This window comes from Rattus norvegicus, chromosome 11 (genome assembly GCF_021556685.1).
Source record: "Rattus norvegicus strain SHRSP/BbbUtx chromosome 11, alternate assembly SHRSP_T2T, whole genome shotgun sequence".
Classification (NCBI taxonomy): domain Eukaryota; kingdom Metazoa; phylum Chordata; class Mammalia; order Rodentia; family Muridae; genus Rattus; species Rattus norvegicus.
Window position 1 is genome coordinate 96944314 of NC_141544.1, and position 12785 is coordinate 96957098.

The 12785-nt window shown below is 45.0% G+C and overlaps 1 protein-coding gene across 7 annotated transcripts in view; it reads left to right on the forward strand.

The window, feature by feature from the left end:
- Window positions 1–646: 646 nt before the first annotated feature.
- Med15 (mediator complex subunit 15) overlaps window positions 647–12785 on the forward strand; it is a 74331-nt gene continuing 62192 nt past the window's right edge. For 6 of the 7 annotated variants that reach the window (XR_015632833.1, XR_015632834.1, XR_015632835.1 and 3 more), the window contains exon 1: window positions 647–854. Coding sequence is in view for 4 of the 7 variants with exons in the window: in XM_087576670.1 (XP_087432796.1) it covers window positions 787–854 (68 nt within the window). In the remaining 3 variants the exon portion in view is untranslated. 7 annotated transcript variants of the gene reach the window in all.

Consider the following 12785-nt stretch of genomic DNA (forward strand, 5'->3'; position numbering starts at 1 on the left):
TTTTTTTTTTTTTTTTTTTGGTTCTTTTTTTCGGAGCTGGGGACCGAACCCAGGGCCTTGCGCTTCCTAGGTAAGTGCTCTACCACTGAGCTAAATCCCCAGCCCCAGGTTAAAATGTCTTGTATTAAGGGGCAAACCACTAAGAAGTAAGGAATATAAACCACAGAGAAAGCATTAACAGAAATTGGCTTTTGCTTTTCTTTTAAATATGGAACTTACTGATTCAATGAGCAGAGATCGTAAGTCTAACATTGACTGTTGGTGAAATACTAGTTTTATTTTGATGACTATACATATACTTATGTACATGTACACTTAACATATTATATACTAAAATACCAATGTTTTAATACCAAATTTATTTAAAATACCAAAAGATGTGTTATACAATAATCCCAACAACAAACTATGTATAGACTGGGGAGTGAGTGAGCGAGTGAGCGAGCAAATGTGTGTGCGCGCGAGCACGCGTGTGTGTGAGCGAGTGTGTGTGTGAGCGAGTGTGTGTGTGTGTGCGCGCGCGTGCGTGCGTGCGTGCGTGCGTGCGTGTGTGTGTGTGTGTGTGTGTGTGTGTGTGTGTGTGTGTGTGTGTGTGTGTCGCGCATGCGTATACAGACGCGAGACTCCATTTCCCACAATCCTCTCTGTACTTCCGGTGTGGCCCAGTAGCGGGATCGCTAGGCTTCCGCGTTCCGGGCCTGTCGCTGTGGTAGAGGCGGCAGCGGCGGCGGCGGCGGCGGCGGGGTGGCCGATAGGGACTCGGGCTACAGGAGTAGGGCTCCGGGCATGGACGTTTCGGGGCAGGAGACCGACTGGCGTAGCGCCGCCTTTCGGCAGAAGCTGGTCAGCCAAATGTGAGTGTGGTCAGGGGCAAGAACCGGGTGGTCGGACCTTCCGGGCGGGGAGGGTGAGGCCGAGTTAGACCGGCTGTTGACCCTGGCGAGAACCTGCGGCGTCCGCTAGGCGCCGGATAGGTGCAAGGGTCCTCCCGTGGTCTTCCTGGCCTTTCTTGGCAGACAGGGACTGCTGGCTAGTTTTTCTGGGGTCGAACTCTGCAAACCCAGCAACCCCGGCTAGTGAGTCATCGTCCTGAGCCGCCTCGTCATTTGTGTGCTTGAGTGCAGATTTTTCTCTGCTTCGATTCGCACCGAATATAGAAAGAGAAAGAGGCAGCCAGAGGTTTTACCCAGTGTAACGCGTGTCTTCTTTTACAAAAAAATAAGTAAACAAAACGAAAACCACACCAATGAGTTGGAGGAGGGTGGATAGAAGATAAAATTGGAAGATTGGTATGTGTTTGGGTTATAGGCAATGGGAACAGAGAAGAGTGCTCCCGTTTCTTCCACAAGGTGTGTCAACTTGGCCAAAGGGTAGCAGGAAATAGCTGTGGGAACTTAGGGAGTGAAGGGCCAGGGTGCCCTCTGCCCACGGAGCATTGCTGAGTGTTTGTTTCGCTTAGCCATTTTACTGAGTTTCCTGAAGTGTTTAGAAAATTGCCTGTGGCACAGCCTTTCCCCTGAGGGTTGGTACTATCGGTTGGTAGAGAAACACTACAGTTGTGTCAATGCTCAGTCATTTTTGTGGGTGCTAAAGTGTCGATTAGTTGAGTAGACTGTAGCAGCCTCGTAGAGTAGGTGACAGATTGAGCTCTAGAGAGAAAAGTAGGAGGGTGATAGGCCACCGTTCCCAGCAGATGATTGTGAAAGCATCACGAAGGACTGTTGTAGGTGGAGAGTTTTGGATCTTTGAAGCAAAGTAGTCAAGGATACGTCATGGGGATGAGCAGATGCTGGCATGGTTAGTGATGGGCGTTTTGGCCAAACAACTGGTACCTAGAGTTTACATGTGGTCTGCCTTGAGGTTGTGCAGCATTAGTGTTGGGAAGGCCCCTGAGTCCCTGGAGATGAATTAGGGACCCAAGAGAGGCCAAATAAGGCAATTTGGGTTTTTTTTTTCTTCGGAGGGGTTGGTGGGAGTTCTGTCTTTTTTCACTTAGATTACTGTCTAGGGTATGGTATCATTTGGTTGTAGAAGACTTAGTTAGCAGAGATCATAAAGACCAGCATTAGATGCTGGAACTTGAAAGAGGAAGACAGATTCCAGAGAAAGGGGAATGAATATGTGGACACATTGGTGACTAACTGGATGGAGGGGGTGGGGGTGGGGTGGAGCAAAGCTGTTTGGAAGGAAGCTGGGCTAAAGCAGAGAAGCCTCAGTAGGGCAGAAGGAGTGGGTATCGTGTCAGTGGTTTGGTACCACTACAGAATGGCCCTCGGACAGTTTTGTAGGCAGTTCAGCAAGCTAGTGTTTTTGTTTCTTAATTTTTTTTTTAGGTTTATTTTATTTGTATGAGTGTTTTTGCTTGCCTATATATAAGTGCACCATGTATGTCTGGTGCTCTTAGAGGTCAGAAGAGAGTATAAGATTCCCCGGAACTGTAGCTACAGGGGGGCTATGAACTCCCTTGTGAGTGCTGGGAATGAAACCCGGGTCTTCTTCAAGAGCAGCCTGTGAGTGCTTTTAACATCTGAGCCAAGTCTCCAGCCCACAAATACAGTGTTGATATACTTGAGTTATCTCTAAGTGAAGGGCAAGGATTCTTTGGGAAAGCCCAGTGTAGCGGATCTAGAAGAGCAAGTTGTCATCACAGACAGACAGAGGAGGGAGGGCTGTAGAAGTATCTGAGGTCTGGAGGAAGACTGAAGTGTACTGGATACACCATAATACAGCTGCCTCGTGCCTTGTAAGGTGCCTTGTATCTCTGTAAGATATTGCTGCTTGTTTTTGCTGTAGTAACAAATCCCATGCATCTAGCATTTTAAAACTACACAGATTTATATTTGATCATTTCTTTGTGTCAGAGGCACATGTAACATTTGATGAGTGTTAGTTCCAGGGCTGAAACCAAGATGCTAGCAATACACACTTTTCGATGGAACCTTTAGGGACAGAATCTACTTTCAATTCCATTCAAGTTGCTATTCAGATTCTACTTCTCACACTTGTCAGGCTGAGGAGTCCTCTTTCCTGGCCATTTGTCAGGGGCCAGGTTTTGTTCCTGGAGATGGACTGTATCTTGTGCTTTCTTTGTGGCCTATTTTAACATTGGCTGGTTCTTCTGACACTCTCTAAATTCAGCTAGAGACCATTTTGTGCATTTCACAGATCAGTTTGGAATAATGGAACATAATCTTTTTTTTTTTAAAGATTTATTTATTTATTTATTTATTTATTTATTTATTATAAGTACACTGTAGCTGTCTTCAGATACACCAGAAGAGGGCATCGGATCTCTTTACAGATGGTTGTGAGCCACCATGTGGTTGCTGGGAATTGAACTCATGACCTCTGGAAGAGCAGTCGGGTGCTCTTAACTGCTGAGCCATCTCTCCAGCCCGGAACATAATCTTATTGTCTGTATCTTTAATCACATCTATAAAGTCCTTTTTTGGGATATGGTGAAAGATGGTCAGAGGTTCTAGGGACTGGGGTGTGTGTATCTTTGAGGAGGAGACAACATTTGTCTACTACATTTGGGTGAGCTCTTCAATGGTTGCTGTCTAAGAGTAAAAGTTATCTTAGTTTGCTTTCTGTTGCTGTGAAAAATACCATGACCAAAAGCAACTTGGGGAGGAAAGGGTTTATTTTATGTTACACTTTATCACCACCCCCAACCCCATCAAGAAAAGCCAAGTCAGAAACTCAAGTAAGGCCCAAGGGGCTGGAGAGATGATTCAGTCCCTGGATAAGACCACTTGTAGCTCTTACAAAGTCACCAGGGTTCAATTCCAGGCACTTGCAAGGTGACTCACAGCCATCCATGATTCCATTTCCAAGGGTTCCAAAGCCCTCATCTGACATCAGTGGGTAGCAGGCATAAACTGGTGCAGTAAACATACAGGCAAAACCTTTGTGCTTATAAAAAAGTAAATAAAAATCAGACAGCTGTGATAGTGCATGCTGTTAATCCCAGCACTTGGGAGGCAGAGACAGGCAGATCTCTGAATTTGAGGCTAGCCTGAATGGTCTACAGAGAGAGTTCCTGTACAGCCAGGACCCTGCCTCAAAACAAAACAAATTTATTTTGAGCAGACCCCAGACTGAGGACCTGAAGCAGAGGCTGTGGAGTGTGCTGCACGCTGGCTTGTTCTCCACGGCTTGCTCAGGAGTGCTTTTGGTTACAATCCAGGACCACCTACCCAGTGGTGGCACTGCCTACAGTGTGCTGGGCCTTCCATGTTGATTACTAATCAAAAGAATTCAACACAGGCTTGCAGGCCATATTCTCCTTGAGGTTCCACTCTTCCCAGATGACTGTCACCTTTGTCAAGAAGACATTTTAAAACTAACCAAGCTTATTGGGTGTTTTCCCTGCTTTGGTTTGCTTGTTTTCTCTCTAGGGTTTACTTTGCTGGTGACTTGATTTCCTGTGTTGGTAGAGTTTAAGAAGATTTATACTGGGCTAATCCACACATCTTTAGATTTCACATTACTTCCTCCAGTGATGATGCTGTTGTTTAAATTTGGCCATTTTAGGAGGCACTTTAGACCATAGTGACTTGTATTAGATGAGGAATAATGAAAGTCTAGGGCTGAGGAAGTAGCTCCCATGAAAGTCCTATGTAGTCCTCATGAAACCCTGTGTTCAGTTATTGAGGAGTGGGGAGCAGACTAAAACCCTGGGAAGGTTCTGGAACATTTCAGTGGAGAGGAAGCATCTTTCATTGAGGAAAAAGCAAGTTTGACAATTCTGACTGGAGTTTAGCCTTCTTAGCCTTTCCTAGACTGCACAGATAGAGCAGTGTGCAGCCTGGTGCCTCCATCAGGCAGTCCACTGCCCTGTGGTCCAGCTTCTTGGTCTTTCCACTTTAACTTTCATCAAAGCTCTTCCTTTGTTTCTTTGGTCTTACTTGCTGGAGGTTGAGGTCTTGCCTTGCCTGTGCTCAGCATGTGCTCTGCTACTGACCTGTACCTTTAGTCCCTGTTGTCTCTTTAAAACAACTGTCAGTGAGTATTTGGGGTATTGAGAAGACTGTGACCAAAGAATCTCTCCACCGTTGTCATGGGCAGCTTTTCTTTGTTTAGGTGTCTGCTTTGTACCACTTGCTTTAGACCCTTCCCTGTCCTTCATCTACAGTGGGTCACCCCACTGTGATTCAGCGCTTTTTAGTTTCTCAGGGAACTCTAGTCCTCTGTAGTAGGAAGAATATAGGAGGCAGTACTTTCCTGGGGTCACCTGATCAACCTCTCCTATTACAGTGACCATTATGTTGTGAAACTCTGGAATCTACCCCTTCTCATTGACTTTGTGACCTTGGGCTCTGCTTGACCTTTCTAATCTGGAACTGCATCTGTGAAATGGTACTTGTCTAGTTTGTCTCACAAGGATACTGGGAGGGACACTGAAGAGACTTGTGTGCGAGTTTCGTAGGCAGAACTGGGCAGAAAACTCAGTGTTTGGTGAAGGTGGAATTCCTAAACCCAGGTAGTGGAATGCAGTGGCGTTTAAAGGAACCCAGAGGAGGAGAGTAGGTAGAAAAAGATTGATTGGTTTATACTGACTTTTAATGAAGCACCTGTACTTCTAGAGAACCACAGGAGAAACCATTCTTAGGTCCTGCTGAGCAGGGTTTTGTGGGGGCTTCGGTTTTCCTTGAAGGATTTTTGGGTTAATATTTGCATGTCTCTGGTTTTCAGGCTCTTGGAAAACAAGTATGCATCTGTTCTGACTTGTCCTAACATGGAGTGGGTCACACCAAATACATAAAGCAGGAAGCAAGTGCAAGAGCATTATCAGTCACTTCTCAGCTTTTCTGGGTGTATGTGTAAGCCAGAAGTTGATATTGTTCTCAATTTCTCTCTATCATTTTTTGAGACAAGAGTTCCACTAAATTGGTGCTCACTGATTCAGCTGGGTAGGTTGGCAGCAAGCCCCAGGGACCCTGTGTCCACCTTCCCAAGTCTGGAATTGTACACACAGCTTTGTGCCTCTCAGCACTGGATATCAAACTCAGGTCCTCATGCTTTGCAGCAAGGCCTTTACCAACTGAACCATCTCTCTAGCCCACTCCCCATTCTTTTTTTTTTTTTTTTTTTCGGAGCTGGGGACCGAACCCAGGGCCTTGCCCTTGCTAGGCAAGTGCTCTACCACTGAGCTAAATCCCCAACCCCCACTCCCCGTTCTTAATTCTCCTGTTATGCTGTTCTTTTTCCTCCCTCTAGCAAGGACTTTAATAAACTGAATATTGTTATTGAGAACATAAAAACAGATAGAATATATGCGAAATAATCATAAACTTTATGTCAAGGGGAAATGTCCCCTCCTGATGAATTCTAGGTCATCTTACTCTTGGGACTTTTTATCTCTGGTGCTCTTTAATGCAGTGTGTTTCTAAACAGATACAGAAAGGAGTAGCTGCAGCTGGGGAAAGGCAGTCTGTATTTGTGTCCTGGTAAAGTGTCAGAGGGCCAAGCACAGCATGCTATGGGGCCAGGGCAGACAGGCACTTGTTGTAAATTTTGTCTGTCTGTCTGTCTCCCCCCCCCCCCCCCCAAAACATAAAAGTCTCACTATTCATGGTAGCTCATGTCTTTAATTCTAGCACTAGGGAGGCAGACCCAGGTGGATCTCTGTGAGTCTGAGGCCTGCCAGGTCTACCCAGTGAGCTTCAGGACAGCCAGAGATACATAGAGATACATGGTATTAGAGGTTGGCCATGAACTCATGATCCTCCTGTCTTATCTCCCAAGTACATGCACCATACTAGCTGTGTTGAGTTTATACATGTTGTCTGCATGCACCTCTTTTTTCCTTTATTTTATTTGTTTATTTGTTTGTTTATTTATTTGGTCTTGAGACAGGATAGCACTGAGTAGAAAGGATTATTTGAACTGGTCTTGTGATGCTAAGGCTGTAGGCATGGGCAGCTAGCATGCTCAGGTGGGTGCACGTATTCCAGTTGTTAGATGAGGGGCAGGCCTAGGAGGAGGTCATAGCTGTTTGTAGTTAGTTCTCTCTATGGTACAAATGGATGCTTATTGGACCATACTATACTGAGGCAAATTACCTTTTAATATTTGGGAGAGTAAGCATGTGTTTGTTTTCATAGAACTGGGTAAAGGGAAGCGCAAAATTAATCCCAGCCAAGTGTAGAAGTTAGAGCTGGTCCTACATCCCAGCCCCAAAGTAAGACTCAGACTCAAATTATATTTACAGATAACCTTGGCCATAGAGCTAGGCTCTTCTCTGACTAGAGCATAACTTGAAATAACCCATTTTAATCTACATTCTGCCAGGTGGCTGGTTACCTGTACTGAGGTACTATGAGCCTGTCTTGTCATATCTTCCTGGCAAACCTCCTGTGCCTGCCACTATCTCAGAATCTTTTCTGCTTGGCATATGTTCCATCTCCTATTTCTAGCCTAAGCTATAGGTCAGATTTATTGTTGACAGGTGCCACATCCATACAGACAGAAGATATTCTCTCCACAGCCAAGCAAAGTGGAAGCCTTAGAAAAGAGCCTGCTGCTACTAAGCTTCCAATTTATAACTTTAGAAAGTCTCCATAGGCCTTAGAGACTGGAGAGTGGACCTTTTATGGATTGTGGGTAGGGAAGAGGGGGGCAGGGGGAGGTTGAGAGTCTCATGCAGCCCAGGCTGGTCTTGAATTCCAGATCCTGCCTTCTTTGCCTTGCAAATATTGGTATTACAGCCACCACTCCTTCTTTCCTGATGATCTTTGACCTCTTATCATAGGCTGAGCCCTACATGACCTTTTTGCAAGTGACCCACCCACCTAGTAGAGCTGACATTCTTTATTAAGTATTGCTACTTGAGGGGAATGAAGGCCGCACATGCTCCACAGTCTGGTAGATGATAGAAAACTTGCTCAGGTCATCTCTCTCTGGTTTGATTTTCTCCTGGTTGAAGGTCTTGCCATTGTACATGTCCACCAGGCTGCTGACCATCTTGGGCAGGATGAGCATGTCCCTCAGAAGGGCCTTCACCACCTCTGGCTTCCCCATGGGTAGTGCCTCCTTTTTGGCCTTTTTCAAGTGCTTAAGTAGTGAGTGCTGATTCTGCTGAAGCCACAGGTGTTGCATATGTTGTACAGTTGGTCTGGGTCCAGTCGATGGTAGGTGGACTTGAGGAAGGTCCACTTTTTCTGTTCCATTTTAGCCATCTTGGCAACTGCTGGGGAGTGGGGGTCAGGGGAAGGAAAGCTGAGAATCTTATATTCATTTTCTGACCAGATATCTTTCTGCTGTTGCCTGATGGTGACAGAGGCTGTGGCTAGATGAAGATGGGTGTTAGCCATTCTGAGGTTGGGGACTGTGGGTACATTATCTACCTGCTACAATCACTGGCTGGGAAGATACACAAGGGGACATTTTTAAGGAATTCTAGTGAACTTTCCAAACTTCAAGAGGCAACTAAAAATCACTGAGCCACGCAGTACAGTTCAAAGGCCCCCATGTCCTATTTTTTTGTACTCTACCTTTTCCCCTCAGCTGTCTTGATGTCCAGAATGTGTTTAGTGGCTGTCCATTGCCTGTAGACTCAACTCTTAAGGGTTCATCCTGCTTCCAGCGCCTACACTTGCCTGCCCTACTTTTTCCTTGACTGCTATGCACCTAGTTTGTTCTGCCTAAAAGACCCATCCTTCCTGTGGCTGAGCTGACCAGCTCTTCTTCCAGGAGAGCTTTGCTGTCCCTGAAAGTTAGTGAAGAGAAGGCATTTCATACGAGATTGCTTGAAGGCTTGTCTCCCTAGTCTCAACTTTGTAGGGTAGGAACATCATGACCGCTTATGGGATAAGCATCCATTCTCATCTAGCGTGAGTGTTAATGGTGCACAGGATTCTTGAGCGCTGCTTCGGGCCTGTTGAGGTGTTGTGGTTCTGGGGCTTACTGTTGGGTAGCTAGCTTGGGTAAAGATAGAAGTAACACATGAAAATATTGGCCAACCAACTAAATCAGCTTGGGCCACATAAAATGAAAACAGACCATGTTTCTAGAAGACCCTCTGGCAACACTCTATTCTACTAATCTTAAATTGTTCATTCCTCATTCATTTCTTCCAAAGAAATAATCCAAGAGTGTTCATACCCTAGTGAAATGAGGATGCTCACTACTACATCATGGGATGGAGCTTTTTAATTTTTTTATGATTTTTATTTATTTTTTTATTTTATTTTATTTATTTATTTATTTATTTTTGGTTCTTTTTTTCAGAGCTGGGGACCGAACCCAGGGCCTTGCGCTTCCTAGGCAAGCGCTTTACCACTGAGCTAAATCCCCAACCCCATGATTTTTATTTTTAATTTTGTGTGTGTGTGTGTGTGTGTGTGTGTGTGTGTGTGTGTGTGTAGGAATGCACATAAGTACAGGTGCCCTTGGTGGCCAGAATCTCCTGGAGCTGGAGTTCCAGGTGGTTGTGAGCTGCCTGACGTAGGCTCTGGGAATCAAATTTAAATCCTTTATAAGAGCAATGTTCTCTTTTTTTTTTTTTTTTTTTTTTTCTTTTCTTTTTTTCCAGAGCTGGGGACCGAGCCCAGGGCCTTGCCAGGGCCTTGCTCTTGCTAGGCAAGCGCTCTACCACTGAGCTAAATCCCCAACCCCAAGAGCAATGTTCTCTTAACCTGTGAGCTGTCTCCAACTTCTAGAGTGAAACCCCCACAGCCCCTGCCCCCACAGGGTTCTTTGTGTAGATCTGTGAATCAGGCTGCCAGTTTATCAGGATGTAGTTTAAAATTAAAAAGAAAGAGCTCAGTGGTGGTGGCCCAGACCTTTAATCCCAGCACTAGGGAGGTAGAGGCAGGCAGATCTCTTGAGTTCAAACCCAGCCTGGGTTGGGGATTTAGCTCAGTGGTAGAGCGCTTGCCTAGGAAGCGCAAGGCCCTGGGTTCGGTCCCCAGCTCCGAAAAAAAAAAAAAAAAAAAAAAAAAAAAAGAACCAAACCCAGACTGGTCTACAGAGTGAGTTCCAGGACAGCAAAACCTACCTGGAAAAATCTTGTCTTAAAAAAAAAAAAATCCTTCCATTTTGAGTGTGTTCCGTTATTCGTATCGAGAATGTGTGTCAATAATTCCAGTACTTGCTGCAATTCCAGGACTTCAAGGTAGCTTGGGCTACACAGCTACTAGGTCCTGTCTTTAATAATCTAGGAGAGTATAAACTCTTATAATGTATTCTATACATAAGCAAAGAGACTCCTAATCCTAGAGAGCCAAAGGGATTTAAAGGGCTTGCTTCAACTATCAATTAGTTTCTCTTTTTTCTTTACATTATTTTACTTTTAAAGATACCTCCCATGATGAATATCTCTCTTCTTTAAAACTTATTTATTTATTTACAAAATACCCACCTTAGTAGAATGGCCAAGAACCTCTGTACCTCTGGACTCCACCACCTGAGTTTAAGAATGTCGTGGTAGAAATGGCTCCCAGACTATGCAAGTGCTACCAACAAAGCTGCACCCCCCATCCCCAGTCTTTTTGTTTCTTTTCCTGAGACCGGGTCTTGCTATGTAGCCCAGGCTACACTTGAACTTAAATACTCCAGTCTTTTGAGTGCTGGGATTAAAGGAGTGCACTACCACTGCTCAGCTTTATTTTTATGTTCTGTGTATGATTGTTTTGTCTGTGTGTATGTATGTGTACCATGTGCATGCAATGCCCAGAGAAGCCCAGAGAGGGTACCAAGTTCCCCAGAACTGGAGTACTGTGGTTGTAAGCTGCTGTGTGGGTACTGGGAGCCTATTCCAAGGTGGATGTAGTCACTACTTTCTGGGCTTCTCATGTAGAAAGAGTCAGGGTTGGATTAGGATGTGGTCTGTAACACATTCTCTTGAGCAGTTTCGTGAGTGGTAGCAGTTTACATCCTCACGGCAGTGTCAGGAAATTGTACTTGTTTGACATTTGCACCTGGCATTTTCAAAGCCTCTACCTTTATAGCAAGTGGTCTTTTTAAATCTGAGATCCTCTCTGGGACAGTGACAGTAGGACTATTCACGGTGGTTTCAGGAGAAATCTATGAAGAACAGAGGGGTTGGATTTGGTGGCCATGTAGACGTGTGCATGTGTGAGTGTGGTTTCATACATGAGCATGCAGAGGGAAGAAGGGAGGCACAGTGCTATGGTAAATATTATTTGGGGGTTTCTATCCCACCTTTGATTATTTAGTTCCTAAATAAAAGACACTAAACGTTTATATTTACAATAAGTCTTTAAGCACTGGAGTTGGGCCAATATCACCCCTCTGTGCTATTCCGTCTCCCTCCCTGTCAATGACCCTGAGACATCACTTGCCATGTTCCACCTGGGCTGTTCCTACTCCCAACAGGCTGGCCCTCGTGACCACGTGCTCACAATCCACTTCCTGAATGGTGGAAGGAAGCTTCTCCCCCTGTGTCCTCTCTCTTTCTCCTTGTTCCTGCCTGAGACCTCAAGCCTGGGAACTTTGCTCTGCCCCCTCTCTTCTGCCCAGCCCAGGCTGTAAGCATCTTTATTAAGCAATCAGAGATAACTTGGTGGACAAACTGTACATAACTAAAACTGATCTCCTTGTCTTGGAGCACCAGATCTTGGGGTACAGAATTTGAACACATAGCCACACCAAACCAACCCCTACAGCAGAAGTCAGATATCCACGCCTGTAGAGAAAATTTATGCTGTACTGATTCTGAGAGATGGGTGCAAGATGATCTGGGTTGTGAGTGTCTGTCAGTTCCAGTACTTTTGAGGAGAAATGTCCCAACAGAAGCCTGGAAAAGCACTCTTCTGAAAGGGGCATAGGATGGGCCTGCTGAAAAAGTAGACCTTGTGGTTTTTAAAAAGCAGGGTGAAAGGTTCAGGCACTGACCTGAGTTGATCCTTGGAACACAAATAAAGGAGAAAGGAAGAATCATATCTACAAAGTTACCTGTTAACCTCCATACTTTCCACATTTTTCTTTGTCTGTCTATCTGTCTCTGTCAGTGTCTGTCTCTCTCTCCCTATCTCCCCTCCTCCTCTCCCCACATCTACACATACACAGTAAGATTTTGTTTTTCATTAAAAAAAAAACAAAACAGACTATTATAACCAAAGAGGGATCACTTAAGATGGTTCTGTTTGGTAAGCAAAACAAATACCTAATTTAGAGACCAGAATGTAAGGAGGGGCCAAGGCTTATTCACCTCTCAGGTACCTACTACATATAGTACCTCAGAGACTCATCTCTGTCCTTAATGAACTTCCTCTGTTCATTTTCCCAGAAAAGGACTGTGGAAAGGGGGTTACAGACATTGAGTCCTTGGCCTCAAAGAAGGAACTCTGTGGCAGCAGCCTCAGCCCTGCCTTTCTCTTGTTTTGGTCACTATAGCCAGAACTCAGGGTGTAGCACTTCATTCCCTACCAGATAACATTATAGGGGATTGAAAACAGGAAAGTGTTTCTGTAATCTCTTTGCCCAGTCGTGTCATTATTGACATAAGAGAACATTTCCCCTAGACCCGTATGCTTGTAATATGACCGAATGTCTGTTTTGTTGGGAGATATGTGCACACATACTTTTCAGAGTCTAGTTCTGAGCTGTAGTTTTTTTCTTCCTGCCTGAAGCTGTTTCCTCTGCCTCAGTTGGTTCTGGCTGGACCCTGTGTACCCACAGCTTCCATTCACCAGGGGCACAGACCGTGCACAGTCATCCCTTCTGCTTGAGGAAAACATCACTTACTGCTCATTTGGGGAAGAGTTCTTCCATGGATTGTTGAACATTTCTAGAAGTAGAGATAATAGGAAAAAATT